Raw genomic sequence first — 14,474 nt, forward strand, 5'->3', positions numbered from 1 at the left:
CGATGTGAAATGGCTAGCTAGTTAGCGGTGGTGCGTGCTAATAGCGTTTCAATCGGTGACATCACTCTCTTTGAGACCTTGAAGTAGTGGTTCCCCTTGCTCTTCAAGGGACGTGGCTTTTGGGTAACGATGCTTCGAGGGTGACTGTTGATGTGTGCAGAGGGTCCCTGGTTCAAGCCCAGATTGGGGCGAGGAGAGGGAAGGAAGCTATACTGTTACACAAGCCACAACAATTGTGAAAGCAAACATTTTATTTAACTCCAGCAATAGCAGAAAGTGAACACAAACTGTAATAGAAAAAAAGAAACTGTCTAATTGCACCAGGTAGCCTAGCAGTTAAGAGCATTGGACCAGTAACCAAAAGTCGCTGGTTTGAATGCTGAGCAGACAAAGTTAAAAATATGCTGATGTGCCCTTAAGTAAGGTACTTTACCCTAATTGCTTCTGTAAGTCACTCTGGATAAGAGTGTTTGCTAAATGTCAAATCTATTGGGTCAAATGTTCTCCATAAGACTCAATAGTTGCTTTATCTAAAGGCTTCAAATTGCCACAGATCCTAAATCGGAGCATGGTGATGGGTTCATAGAGCTACAGCTCATGGGGTGATGAGTTCCAGCCTCATCGTGGATTTCATCAACCCGTTTAGTCCTCCTTATCGGCCAAGTCGTTTTGATCAAAGTACCTATGTAAAAAAAAAAAAAAAAAAAAAAGCATGAGCAATCAAATTACACTATTTCCTGGCTATGAGTTTGTGAAGTCAAATAAACTTACCTAGCAACAAGGCAGATCATCAAGTTGAGAGGAGACAACCTTTCATCTTCTTGGTGTTCCTGTAATGGGAAAGAAAGAAACAAAATAATTACTATAATATACTCTGTTCATAATTATCAAATATTATCATGCAAACATTTGAGCATCTAACATTAATGTAGTTACATTTTAATTATCCATAAGGAAGTTGGTTTGCATCCTTTCATCTCAACATTAATACAAGGCACTATATCCCCCTACCAGATTGGTCCGCACTTCAGAACTCCGTCTGGCCAGCTGTCTTATTAGAGAATGTGCTTCAGGGAGGAGAGGTTTCTCAAGGCAAGCCAGCAGTGCATACTGCCATCTTCCCTAGAGAAGTTGAGCACATATTAGCCACGAAAGCATTAAAAAAGGCACAAACTCTGTATTGATAATATTAAAGAAACTGAACTCACTAACTGTGGGACAAACTCTCTCTCTTCAAACCAGTTTATCAAGTACTCCAAAACTGCAGAGACTGTGGCCTAGAAGGGAATAATAATTTAGAGAGTGTCAAACACAAGTATTGTTATTTAGGTAATGAAAGAAAGCATCAATTGATGAGAAATTAGTGTAGTAAGTATCATGCCAATGCTGCGAAAACATTCACCTGATTTAACCTGCTCACTATGCTAAGAAAAGGTGGAAAACCAACCTGGTGAAACAGGTGGGTAAATGTCAAACATGATTCATGTCCATTTTTACACAGAAATCTTGCAAGATGCATCACTTAAATATTTCATCTGTGGTCTATATACAGTTACCTTCACATAATCAAGGCCTGGATCTTCAGTAACATGGTCAGTTGGAGGAGAGTTCAGATAAACATTTTCACCCAGGCAGAACTTTTTCCATTGTTCCTCTGCATCCTGCTTTGGCTAGATACAGAACACGTACTTTAAGGTTGCTGTATTTTACAATTCACTTTTACCAACAACAACAAAAATCATCCTCATACTTACCATTAACACATTGTCATCTAAAGCTTGACCACTCCAGTATAGTCTGTGCTTACTGATACTCTGCAAGTAGTAAAACATTATCAGAATAAGTCACTTCAAAGCAAAGCGACAAACAACTCTAAAGGGTAGTCACATCTATAGTTACCCGTCTTATTTCTGAGAAGTTGCTGACTTGCTGTCGCTGCCATTTTAAACTCGGTGAAAATCCTTGTGGAGCAGCTTGGCAACCCATGAGCTACCAAATAGAAGATTTGACAGGAAATTATACAGACAGACTCTCTCGCTCTCTCTCCCCTTTATACATGTTTTATTTATTTATTTTATTAGGCAAGTCAGATAAGAACAAATTCTTATTTACAATGATGTCCTACACCGGCCAAACCTGAACGATGCTGGGCCAATTGTGCACCTCCCTATGGGACACAGCCTGGATTCGAATCAGGGTGTCTGTAGTGACGGCTCTAGCACTGAGATGCAGTGCCTTAGACCGCAGTGCCCCCCGGGAGCCCAAATTGTGTCAGTGTGGTGAAACTTACTGACACATTCACTGTCTGTTTCTTTCTCAATTTCTTTGGATCAATCTTAGCCACCACAACATCTGGACAGAGAGACGCCTCTAATCTGAAAATGAGAAAGGCAGTGCTGTTTTTACTTCCGTGAATGTGTGTTTCCTGATCATATGCGTGAAAAAAAATATCAAAAGACAGAGCTGAGGGACTTACTGAACCTGCCTCAGATATTCCTGGGGATTTCTTGGAGGCTCGTTAAGATTGACGTCTTCCCCCGTTTCAATGCCGCATGTTTCCACAGGCAGAAGCCTTGGCATCAGTTCCTCCGCGTCAGATTTCATGATGATGCTGCAAACTATATGGTCAGTGTCAGACTGATACAATGTTAAATTAACCAATGACCGTGGCACTTACTATTGTACTTCTTAAAATATCACTTTATAAAGGTTGTTATGTTGGATAACGACACAAGTCTCACGTCAAAACAAACGTTGTCGCCATCTTGTTCGACTTTCGAATCAATCATGACGCATATAGAACGCGCCCGTTGCCATGGAGATTTAAAGAAGATGCTGCACGTGTATTTTGCGTTCTAAATTCCACAGGTCAAAGTCGAAAATAGAATGTTCCACATATTTTTTTCTAACAAAATCTACTACGCCATAATGACTATACAAATAGTTTAAATCACTTGAAGGGAGATAGTTATAAAATCATTGGTTGTTTGTGTTTCTTAATGATCAGCTCTTAATACAATTAAATTGGTATCTTGTTACAAATGAATCATTACCCCTCAGTTACATTGTATCTTGAATCCCTCATTTAGCTATTGAAACGTCCATACTTGTTGAGATGTGACATCAACAGCTTGAAGGCACTGTCAATTTGACACTATGGAATTCAATGCAACCTGACTGTTCATCTCAAGGACTGCTTTAGTCAGGTTTTACATTCCTGGACTTTCCAACATCAATATGGCTATTTCAACGATATACCTTTGGACATTTACTATTTGCATTTTTCCAACTCTAACTTGGGGATTATGAAAGTAATTGCAGCCGTGGCCAAAAGTTTTGAGAATGACACAAATATAAATTTTCACAAAGTTTGCTGCTTCAGTGTCTTTAGATATTTTTGTCAGATGTTACTATGGAATACTGAAGTATAATTTCAAGCATTTCATAAGTGTAAAAGGCTTTTATTGACAATTACATGACGTTGATGCAAAGAGTCAATACAGTGCCTTGCGAAAGTATTCGGCCCCCTTGAACTTTGCGACCTTTTTGCCACATTTCAGGCTTCAAACATAAGGATATAACACTGTATTTTTTTGTGAAGAATCAACAACAAGTGGGACACAATCATGAAGTGGAACGACATTTATTGGATATTTCAAACTTTTTTAACAAATCAAAAACTGAAAAATTGGGCGTGCAAAATTATTCAGCCCCCTTAAGTTAATACTTTGTAGCGCCACCTTTTGCTGCGATTACAGCTGTAAGTCGCTTGGGGTATGTCTCTATCAGTTTTGAACATCGAGAGACTGAAATATTTTCCCATTCCTCCTTGCAAAACAGCTCGAGCTCAGTGAGGTTGGATGGAGAGCATTTGTGAACAGCAGTTTTCAGTTCTTTCCACAGATTCTCGATTGGATTCAGGTCTGGACTTTGACTTGGCCATTCTAACACCTGGATATGTTTATTTTTGAACCATTCCATTGTAGATTTTGCTTTATGTTTTGGATCATTGTCTTGTTGGAAGACAAATCTCCGTCCCAGTCTCAGGTCTTTTGCAGACTCCATCAGGTTTTCTTCCAGAATGGTCCTGTATTTGGCTCCATCCATCTTCCCATCAATTTTAACCATCTTCCCTGTCCCTGCTGAAGAAAAGCAGGCCCAAACCATGATGCTGCCACCACCATGTTTGACAGTGGGGATGGTGTGTTCAGAGTGATGAGCTGTGTTGCTTTTACGCCAAACATAACGTTTTGCATTGTTGCCAAAAAGTTACATTTTGGTTTCATCTGACCAGAGCACCTTCTTCCACATGTTTGGTGTGTCTCCCAGGTGGCTTGTGGCAAACTTTAATGTCGTTCCACTTGTGGTTGATTCTTCACAAAAAAATACAGTTTTATATCTTTATGTTTGAAGCCTGAAATGTGGCAAAAGGTCGCAAAGTTCAAGGGGGCCGAATACTTTCGCAAGGCACTGTATTTGCAGTGTTGACCCTTCTTTTTCAAGACCTCTGCAATTCGCCCCGGCATGCTGTCATTTAACTTCTGGGCCAGATCCTGACTGATGGCAGCCCATTCTTGCATAATCAATGCTTGGAGTTTGTCAGAATTTGTGGGTTTCTGTTTGTCCACCTGCCTCTTGACCACAAGATCTCAATGGGACTAAGGTCTGGGGAGTTTCCTGGCCATGGACACAAAATATCAATGTTTTGTTCCTCGAGTGACTTAGCTATCACTTTTACCTTATGGCAAGGTGCTCCATCATTCAGGAAAAGGCATTGTTCGTCACCAAACTGTTCCTGGATAGTTGGGAGACGTTGCTCTCGGAGGATGTGTTGGTACCAATCTTTATTCATGTCTATTTTCTTAGGCAAAATTGTGAGTGAGCCCACTCCCTTAGCCTCAGGATGCTTTACTGTTGGCAGGACACAGGACTGATTGTAGCGCTCACCTTGTCTTCTCCGGACAAGCTTTTTTCTGGATGCCCCAAACAATCGGAAAGGGGATTCATCAGAGAAAATGACTTTACCCCAGTCCTCAGCAGTCCAATCCCTGTACCTTTTGCAGAATATCAGTCTGTCCCTGATGATTTTCCTGGAGAGAAGTGGCTTCTTTGCTGCCCTCCTTGACACCAGGCCATCCTCCAAAAGTCTTTGCCTCACTGTGCATGCAGATGCACTCACACCTCCCTGCTGCCATTCCTGAGCAAGCTCTGTACTGGTGGTTCCCCGATCCCGCAGCTGAATCAACTTTAGGAGACGGTCCTGGCGCTTGCTGGACTTTCTTGGGCGCTCTGAAGCTTTCTTCACAACAATTGAACCGCTCTCCTTGAAGTTCTTGATGATCCGATAAATGGTTGATTTAGGTGCAATCTTACTGGCAGCAATATCCTTGCCTGTGAAGCCCTTTTTGTGTAAAGCAATGATGACGGCACGTGTTTCCTTGCAGGTAACCATGGTTGACAAAGGAATAACAATGATTCCAAGCACCACTCTCCTTTTGAATCTTCCAGTCTGTTATTCGAACTCAATCAGCATGACAGAGTGATCTTCAGCCTTGTCCTTGTCAACACTCACACCTGTGTTAACGAGAGAATCACTGACATGATGTCAGCTGGTCCTTTTGTGGCAGGGCTGAAATGCAGTGGAAATGTTTTTGGGCGATTCAGTTCATTTGCATGGCAAAGACGGACTTTGCAATTAATTGCAATTCATCTGATCACTCTTCATAACATTCTGGAGTATATGTAAATTGCCATCATACAAACGGAGGCAGCAGACTTTGTGAAAATTAATATTTGTGTCATTCTCAAAACTTTTGGCCACAACTGTACACAACAAGAGAAGAAAGAAATATGTATCTCATATAACAAATACATTTTTTCTATCCTTTCCTGTAAAGTAAAATGTTCTATGATTTTTTATTTTTTTATTTTTATTTAACCTTTATTTAACCAGGTAGGCTAGTTGAGAACAAGTTCTCATTTGCAACTGCGACCTGGCCAAGATAAAGCATAGCAATTCGACACATACAACAACACAGAGTTACACATGGAATAAACAAAACAGTCAATAATACAGTAGAACAAAAGAAAACAAAAAGTAAATATACAGTGAGTGCAAATGAGGTAAGATAAGGGAGTTAAGGCAAGAAATAGGCCATGGTGGAGAAGTAATTACAATATAGCAATTAAACACTGGAATGGTAGATGTGCAGAAGATGAATGTGCAAGTAGAGATACTTGGGTGCAAAGGAGCAAGATAAATAAATACACTATGGGGATGAGGTAGGTAGATAGATGGGCTGTTTACAGATGGGCTATGTACAGGTGCAGTGATCTGTGAGCTGCTCTGACAGCTGGCGCTTAAAGCTAGTGAGGGAGATATGAGTCTCCAGCTTCAGAGATTTTTGCAGTTCGTTCCAGTCATTGGCAACAGAGAACTGGAAGGAAAGACGAACAAAGGAGGAATTGGCTTTGGGGGTGACCAGTGACATATACTTGCTGGAGCACATGCTACGAGTGGGTGCTGCTATGGTGACCAGTGAGCTGAGATAAGGCGGGGCTTTACCTAGCAGAGACTTGTAGATAACCTGTAGCCCCTGGGTTTTGCGACGAGTATGAAGCGAGGGCCAACCAACGAGAGAGTACAGGTCGCAATGGTGCGTAGTGTATGGGGCTTTGGTGACAAAACGGATGGCACTGTGATAGACTGCATCCAGTTTGTTGAGTAGTGTTGGAGGCTATTTTATAGATGACATCACCGAAGTCGAGGATCGGTAGGATGGTCAGTTTTATGAGGGTATGTTTGGCAGCATGAGTGAAGGATGCTTTGTTGAGATATAGGAAGCCAATTCTAGATTTAATTTTGGATTGGAGATGCTTAATGTGAGTCTGTAAGGAGAGTTTACATTATAACCAGACACCCACGTATTCTAAGTCAGAACCGTCCAGAGTAGTGATGCTGGACGGGCGTGCAGGTGCGGGCAGTGATCGGTTGAATAGCATGTATTTAGTTGTATTTGCATTTAAGAGCAGTTGGAGGCCACGGAAGGAGAGTTGTATGGCATTGATGCTCGTTTGGAGGTTAGTTAACACAGTGTCCAAAGAGGGGCCAGAAGTATACAGAATGGTGTCGTCTGATGACCTTATGTGACTTTTCATAGGCTTTCTGAGTCGGGTCAGGGCCACTAGAGCATCGGGGAGAGGACTGTAGATTCCTTAACTTCTAAATAGGGGATGTGATATTTGTTTACCACAAACTCAGGGGTAAAGGAGATTATCTATGTACAGGAAGTGTAAGCATTTTTCATATTGGCATTTTCTAAAATATGCTGTGAAAATGTACGAAATGTATGCAAATCACAGAGAAAGAAGTAGCCACAGGTAATCTTTGCAGTGCTCTATGCATTTCCGTTTTGGGCCTGTATATGTATACTGAAAGTATGTAAATTAAAGGGTGAATGGTGCTTTAAACCTTTCTATTAAAGACATTCTGTTAAAGCTCTTCTTCTGTTCCTTCCAGAAACATGACTTCTTCTGCATTGATGAGTATGGCACATTAATTGCTAATGACTCCAGTGAGTGGGACAATGAAGTTTATATCGGTTCAGAATTTCAAGAGATCACCACCAATAATGCTCCAGAATCTAAAGCTTCCAAAGATGTCTTTGTGTCCAAACATTCGTCACAGAGCAGTGATGAAACAAGAACAAAGATGCCAATCAGGTCAGAATGGAAGACTTTTCCATGGATACCAAACCTGCACCTAGCGAACAAGGTGGGTCTCAGTGGATTGACTCTACAGTAACTGGATTGCTTGGTTTAGGTGGGGAAAGCCCTGATGATCCCAAAGATAACAACCCAGAACAGTCTTTCAGGAGAAGGAAACGTGCTTTGGACATTGATGGGAACCAATTGGAGGAAGAGACAAAGCAGACCGAAATGTCCGTCTGGTTTGGAGATGGACTGACTAGTGCCTTCGGTTTTGATGAAAAAGCTCCAGAGGAAAGGAAGTGGAAGAGCAACCCCCAACTTCTAACTCCTGGTTGAATATTGGCAATAGATATGTCTTATATTTTGTCAGTCTTATCAGGATAAAGTTAAATAGAGAGTACCAGCAGCAGGCAGAGAGGAAAACATTGATCCAGATGAAATGATATAACAGACCCACAGGACCTTGACTTAAGTGAGTCTCATCATGATGCTACAGTGGAGCAAATAAAATAAACAGAGCACCACAGAGATGATGACACTGGTAAGGAGACAGAGAGAACAGACACACACCCCTCAAAACCTGTTGGGGATTATGACGACGGTCAAGAAGACCGTCAGGAAGAAATGGTGGTGAATTTAGAAAAGAGGAAGATGCAGGGTGGTATGGCAGAATCTATAACAATATTGCAGGCCTTTATGGGGAACAGGATAATGAAGAGGAGGAGGATATAGTTATAGACAAGGATAAAGAGTATAAAGATATCAGCCTTCAGTCAGAAGTCTCAGTCTGTGTTCTCATCCATGTTTGACACTCTGGCATCACTGTTTCAGGCAGATACCGATTATAAAAATGCTCAAATTGATGAGGTAACAGATATAAAACCGGCAGCCGCAGATGCCAATAGAGAGATCTCCGCTACTCCTCAGATGGCTATCCCAAAATGATGGTAATGACAGCAATGAGGCTCCACATCCCCCTCCATTAGATATACAGTGGGGAGAACAAGTATTTGATACACTGCCGATTATGCAGGTTTTCCTACTTACAAAGCATGTAGAGGTCTGTCATTTTTATCATAGGTACGTACACTTCAACTGTGAGAGACAGAATCTAAAACAAAAATCCAGAAAATCACATTGTATGATTTTTAAGTAATTAATTAGCATTTTATTGCATGACATAACTATTTGATTACCTACCAACCAGTAAGAATTCCGGCTCTCACAGACCTGTTAGTTTTTCTTTAAGAAGCCTTCCTGTTCTCCACTCATTACCTGTATTAACTGCACCTGTTTGAACTCGTTACCTGTATAAAAGACACCTGTCCACACACTCAATCAAACAGACTCCAACCTCTCCACAATGGCCTCGTGGGGCATCAATGATCATGAGGAAGGTGAGGGATCAGCCCAGAACTACACGGCAGGACCTGGTCAATGACCTGAAGAGAGCTGGGACCACAGTCTCAAAGAAGACCATTAGTAACACACTACGCCGCCATGTATTAAAATCCTGCAGCACACGCAAGGTCCCCCTGCTCAAGCCAGCGCATGTCCAGGCCCGTCTGAAGTTTGCCAATGGCCATCTGGATGATCCAGAGGAGGAATGGGAGAAGGTCATGTGGTCTGATGAGACAAATAGAGCTTTTTGGTCTAAACTCCACTCGCTGTGTTTGGAGGAAGAAGAAGGATGAGTACAACCCCAAGAGTACCATCCCAACCGTGAAGCATGTAGGTGGAAACATCATTCTTTGGGGATGCTTTTCTGCAAAGGGGACAGGACGACTGCACCGTATTGCGGGGAGGATGGATGGGGCCATGTATCGCGAGATCTTGGCCAACAACCTCCTTCCCTCAGTAAGAGCATTGAAGATGGGTCGTGGCTGGGTCTTCCAGCATGACAACGACCCGAAACACACAGCCAGGGCAACTAAGGAGTGGCTCCGTCAGAAGCATCTCAAGGTCCTGGAGTGGCCTAGCCAGTCTCCAGACCTGAACCCAATAGAAAATCTTTGGAGGGAGCTGAAAGTCCGTATTGCCAAGCGACAGCCCGAAACCTGAAGGATCTGGAGAAGGTCTGTATGGAGGAGTGGGCCAAAATCCCTGCTGCAGTGTGTGCAAACCTGGTCAAGAACTACAGGAAACGTAGGTAATCAAATAGTTATGTCATGCAATAAAATGCAAATTAATTACTTAAAAATCATACAATGTGATTTTCTGGATTTTTGTTTTAGATTCCGTCTCTCACAGTTGAAGTGTACTTATGATAAAAATGACAGACCTCTACATGCTTTGTAAGTAGGAAAACCTGCAAAATCGGCAGTGCATCAAATACTTGTTCTCTCCACTGTAGGTACGGTTCAGAGTGCTAATGAAATACAGGAGGCATTCAAAAAGCTCTTGACACTAGCAAGAATATTTAATTGTCCCACGACCCTCAATTAAAGAACACAACTGGCATACTGAATCTTGAAGTTGATACAGCTATCGCTGAGATCAGTGAAAATGATGAGCATAACTCTGCAGGTAGATTAGAGTTAGATGATGTCACCACCACTAATGAACCTTTCAGTTCTCGTGGAGATGTAGAGCCAAACCAATTTGTGTTGGACAATGAGGATGTGCGAAAATCAACTGTGCTCCTCAATGGGCTTATGCATTCAAGTGATGAAGATGTCTCTAATCACCATCAAGAAAGTCCTGCTGCTGACCTCTGAAAATAGCCTGGATGATGGTGAGCCTGATCATTCAGTTGGTCGGAACGTTTTAGAAGGCTCGGGGACTTCAAATCTATCTGATTTTACTCTTATTCAGATAAAATCAGAAATATTAACAGAGGAGCTACCTGATGTATCAAAATGCTATCCTCTCCTGTCTTATTGGATGAGACCACTTTAATGCCTGTAGTGTCAATGTCCTCCACGCCAGCATGCATTACAGACGTGTCGTCTGTAATGCATGCTGACGTGGAGGACATTGACACTACAGGCATTAAAGTGGTCTCATCCAATCAGACAGGAGAGGATAGTATTCTAGTGTCTCAGTGCCCGGCAGAAGAGGACAGTGATAATCAGACAAACACGCCAGCTACTGATGATGCTTCAGTGCTGGAGGAAATCGCACAGACACCTGACCCCTATCTGCATAATGCTGATATAGCTGAATCTATTCTGAATCTATCCCTAGCTGAACCTGTCACTGAAAATGTCTCAGGACAGGAAGGACATCATTTGATTACCTCAAGTGAGGAGGTGGATAAGTAAGGACTAGAATGAGAATACATTCAAGGCACCAGATAAGAATGTTCATGTTGAAGAAATCGACAAAGATTAAGTTTCTCTGAAAGACTCGTTCTCTTCTAAACTATGAGGGAAGTAATTCCATTGTAATGTAAGTTGTTGATCAATAAGAATTTCTCTCCTCTGATCATTCCAAGGAGTGGCACGAGGCTGTTCCCATAGATAAAGTAGGGTTGATAAACATAACCCATGACCCAACGTTAGACTCAACTATACTAAATGATGACACTACAAGTAACAAACTTTTATCTGATAAAGCCAATGATGGTAGGGAAAGTAATATAGTGGGCAAAGCATCTGAGATAGTTGGAAGAGGGTTCAAATATTGAAGTTACTGAGACAGAGAGGATAGAACCAGGGAAAATAGTTGAAGTTGAGTGAGACAATGTCTTTGAGAATGATAAAACACAGCCGTTCCAGATATGATGCTAAAATCAAAAGTTATCCTGATAGCTCAGAGCTAGTTCCCCCTGAGACAGTAACAGGAAATTAAGAAAGACAGACAGCAATCCTTGAGGAAGCAGATACAGAAAACTTGTCTATGGAAGATTTCATTCATGACCACGGGAAGTCAATGAATCTAAAAAAGACAGTGACAAGGAAAACATCCTGAAGGATAGATCCAGGATGATGAATGACCAGACGACAGCAATTGAGGACAAAAATCTGCCACAAGAAAACAGGAATCAGATGGATGACAGTAATCACATCTAAGAGTCAGTAGCAAGGAAATACTTTCAAAAAGGACCAAAGGATTGCATAATAAGATCAGTCTTGAGAATGAGAGAGCACAGGAATTAGGCCAACAGGATAGCGAAACCGATGATGGGCGAATTAGCTTTGATAATTTACGTGCAGTCAATCAGCTTTCCCCCACTGATGAAGCTAATGATGTCATTACTCTGTCAGAGAGAACAGTAGACCATGATACATTGTATTCAGGTGAGAATTTCCTTTCAGATAGTTGTTCTAATTATCAAGAATTATCAAAACTAAAGGGATGATAAGAAGAATAACAAGAACCCCTACCTGTTATTCCTGACTTGAACCTCCATGAACCAGAACCACAGTCTCAGTCACCTTCAGTAGAGGACTCTGACAGAGCGACAACATTTTTGAAAGAATACAAGAATATCCAAAAGCACCTAAGTGCAGGTGAGAACTACTTTGTTGGACTTGTTTGGGAAGCACATACTAATGTGGCTTGACTACAACCTAATACGCTCAGAGACTTTGAATGAGGGCCAAGATGGTGATAAGGACCTTGCTATAATATCAGGCTTTGAGAGGCTCCTGCAGTATTACATGGATTGGACAAAAACTCCATCTGGTGGATTTCTGGAGGATGAAGACAAATCCTCAAAACGTGTGTCACTACAAAACTAGAAATACTCCTGTCAAACATAACAAAAAGATTCCTACCAGTGTTTGCATGTCTCTTGCATGTCAATATTGTAAAGGTTAGCATATTTTGTCAAAGTTTTTTCAATTCTGTCATTGTTAGAAATGTGCTAAATCTGACCACCATTTACTGACAATGTCTTCATGTTTTAAGAATTAATTGGTGTCATAATACAACATGTTGTCCTGCAGATACAGACAAGACAAACTGCATCAATGATGATTGTTTTACTCGTAAGGAAAACGAAGACCTAACCAACCTGAAAATAAATTATATCTACTGAGGGGGGCATTCAGACTGGCAGATGGATGGGCAAACCAGGGAGGGAGTTAAAGATAAGCAGGGGTGGAATATCTTTCGACTTCTGCACGTCAAGTCACTGTTGATACTATTGCTCATATGCTGATGGTTAAGGTGCTTCTGAAATGGCTCACTGTACAGGTAAGAATGCTTAAATAGCTGCTTTAAATATACCCCTGTGTCATCTATTGAGATGTAATGAGATCTAATTTAAAAGGATTGGACTGCACAATGCATGTGTCAATATGAATGTCCCCTCTTTGTCATCATTATAATAGAATAGCTTAATTTTTCCTAGAGGGAACTTTGGTTGTGGCATTTGAATTAGACATAACAGCCCAGTACACTATTAATTGACCCGATAGCCGAAGAAGCTGGTCCTTTAAAACCTCTGGTATGTTTCTCTGGTATGCAATAAATCATCCATCACAGTCATCATCCAACACTTTGAGGAGTTGGCTTTGGTGACTAGGCTTTTCACTGCACTGTGGTAGTGCAATAACATGAGCATTTTAAATAGAGAATAGAGATGGAGGTTCAGGATGTTGACCAGGTGAGTGAGAGGTAGTGTTTTGGACATGCACTGAGAAGTTAGCTGAAAGGTAAACACCCAACCAACAACAACTTCTGGGCCTACTCTGAAAGGGCAGGGCAGGTGACAGCAGAGGGACTTTAGTAATAGTTAGTCTCAGCTGGAGGGAAAGGTCACTTATTCCATGTTTATAGATTATTTGAGAATGGGTATAGAGGTTGAATATGTGCTGTTTTCAAAACATTTTGTAGAGTACTACAATTTGCATTTGTTTCATCCAGGTTTCATCAGTTTGAGTGTAGGCAAGGATTGTCTATTATATTGACAAGATTGTAAAGTGACCCGCTCTAACAATGGAAAAACATGTCCTCAAAGATGGAAGTAGGCGAGATCAGGTGGGACCATTTTAGCCAATGATAAGGTAGATATGCATGTGAACAAAAGTCTATAGAGAAAGAGGACTCATCTTTTATCTGTGCCACTATAGCATCTGTGACAGCATGGGCAGCGCCATTGAGGCTATCTCCATTTGAAAGTATTCAATGTTCTTCTTCTTCATTGGCTAATTGCTCCCAATTCATAGGAATCCCCATTCAGTTGACTACTTTAAAATGGTGGAACCCTCAATGGGAGCGTTGGGCCAGTAACCGAAAGGTTGCTAGATCGAATCCCGAGCTGACAAGGTAAAAATCTGACATTCTGCCCCTGAGCAAGGAAGTTAACCCACAGTACCCCTGGTGATGATGTGGATGTATATCAAGGCAGCCCCAGCACCTCTGATTCAGAGGTTAGGTTAAATGCAGAATTGTATAACTGACCGAGGTATCCCCCTTTCCCCACGCTAAAAGGGGTTATGTCCATGCTAAAACGGATTTTTATCAATCATAAGCACCTACAATAACATCTGCGAAATGTGTATGACCAATAACATTTTATTTTATGGGTCCTCTATCTCTATGACAACACCGACAACTCCGATATAGTAGTTTTTTCCAAAGATGCCGAAATGCCACGTGCCTTCACTTATAACAGTGCATTCACGTATAACAGTGCATTTGTAACAAACTAACCATTACGACATTTATAGTCAATCAAATAAGACTCACATAGCAAATTAGCAATTCGATTTTGTTATTCACCAAATTAGACACTGATTGACCTCCATACAAAAATGCCTCACTTCGTGGACAGATTTTGGGCTATTTGGAATCCTTTGGACGTCCCTAAACTA

General features: G+C 41.4%; 1 protein-coding gene and 2 pseudogenes across 6 annotated transcripts; 2 read left to right on the top strand and 1 right to left on the bottom strand.

Moving 5' to 3' along the window:
- Positions 1–232: 232 nt before the first annotated feature.
- LOC139374220 (gem-associated protein 2-like) lies at positions 233–2,789 on the bottom strand. Of its 6 annotated transcripts, none has more exons than XM_071115243.1 (11): positions 2,678–2,789; positions 2,477–2,611; positions 2,291–2,375; positions 1,900–1,989; positions 1,755–1,814; positions 1,557–1,670; positions 1,403–1,447; positions 1,209–1,277; positions 1,012–1,122; positions 772–830; positions 234–682 (listed from the first exon to the last, which is right to left on the bottom strand). In XM_071115243.1, exons 2-11 carry the CDS (start codon positions 2,602–2,604, stop codon positions 643–645), a joined length of 801 nt encoding a protein of 266 aa, XP_070971344.1. In that variant the 5' UTR covers positions 2,605–2,611; positions 2,678–2,789; the 3' UTR covers positions 234–642. The 6 variants fall into 6 exon arrangements, with proteins under 6 accessions (XP_070971345.1, XP_070971344.1, XP_070971346.1 ...); XM_071115245.1 differs by having other exon boundaries at positions 2,486–2,611; positions 2,678–2,771; XM_071115244.1 differs by having other exon boundaries at positions 233–682; positions 2,486–2,789.
- LOC139374459 (transport and Golgi organization protein 1 homolog) lies at positions 2,788–8,655 on the top strand (annotated as a pseudogene).
- Positions 8,656–9,791: 1,136 nt separating this feature from the next.
- On the top strand, positions 9,792–12,013 carry LOC139374460 (uncharacterized; annotated as a pseudogene).
- Positions 12,014–14,474: the final 2,461 nt, after the last annotated feature.

The sequence above is a fragment of the Oncorhynchus clarkii genome, chromosome 19 (assembly GCF_045791955.1).
Source record: "Oncorhynchus clarkii lewisi isolate Uvic-CL-2024 chromosome 19, UVic_Ocla_1.0, whole genome shotgun sequence".
NCBI classification, from domain to species: Eukaryota; Metazoa; Chordata; class Actinopteri; order Salmoniformes; family Salmonidae; genus Oncorhynchus; species Oncorhynchus clarkii.

What these genes read in the sequence shown, in the direction of transcription:
- LOC139374220 (XM_071115243.1), bottom strand. Translation starts at nt 2,604, where the DNA reads ATGAAATCTGACGCGGAGGAACTGATGCCAAGGCTTCTGCCTGTGGAA. An exon ending in GAATATCTGAGGCAGGTTCA is followed by an intron (nt 2,376 to 2,476) that starts GTAAGTCCCTCA and finishes TCTCATTTTCAG; the next exon opens with ATTAGAGGCGTCTCTCTGTC. An exon ending in CTGAAGTGCGGACCAATCTG is followed by an intron (nt 831 to 1,011) that starts GTAGGGGGATAT and finishes TTCCCATTACAG; the next exon opens with GAACACCAAGAAGATGAAAG.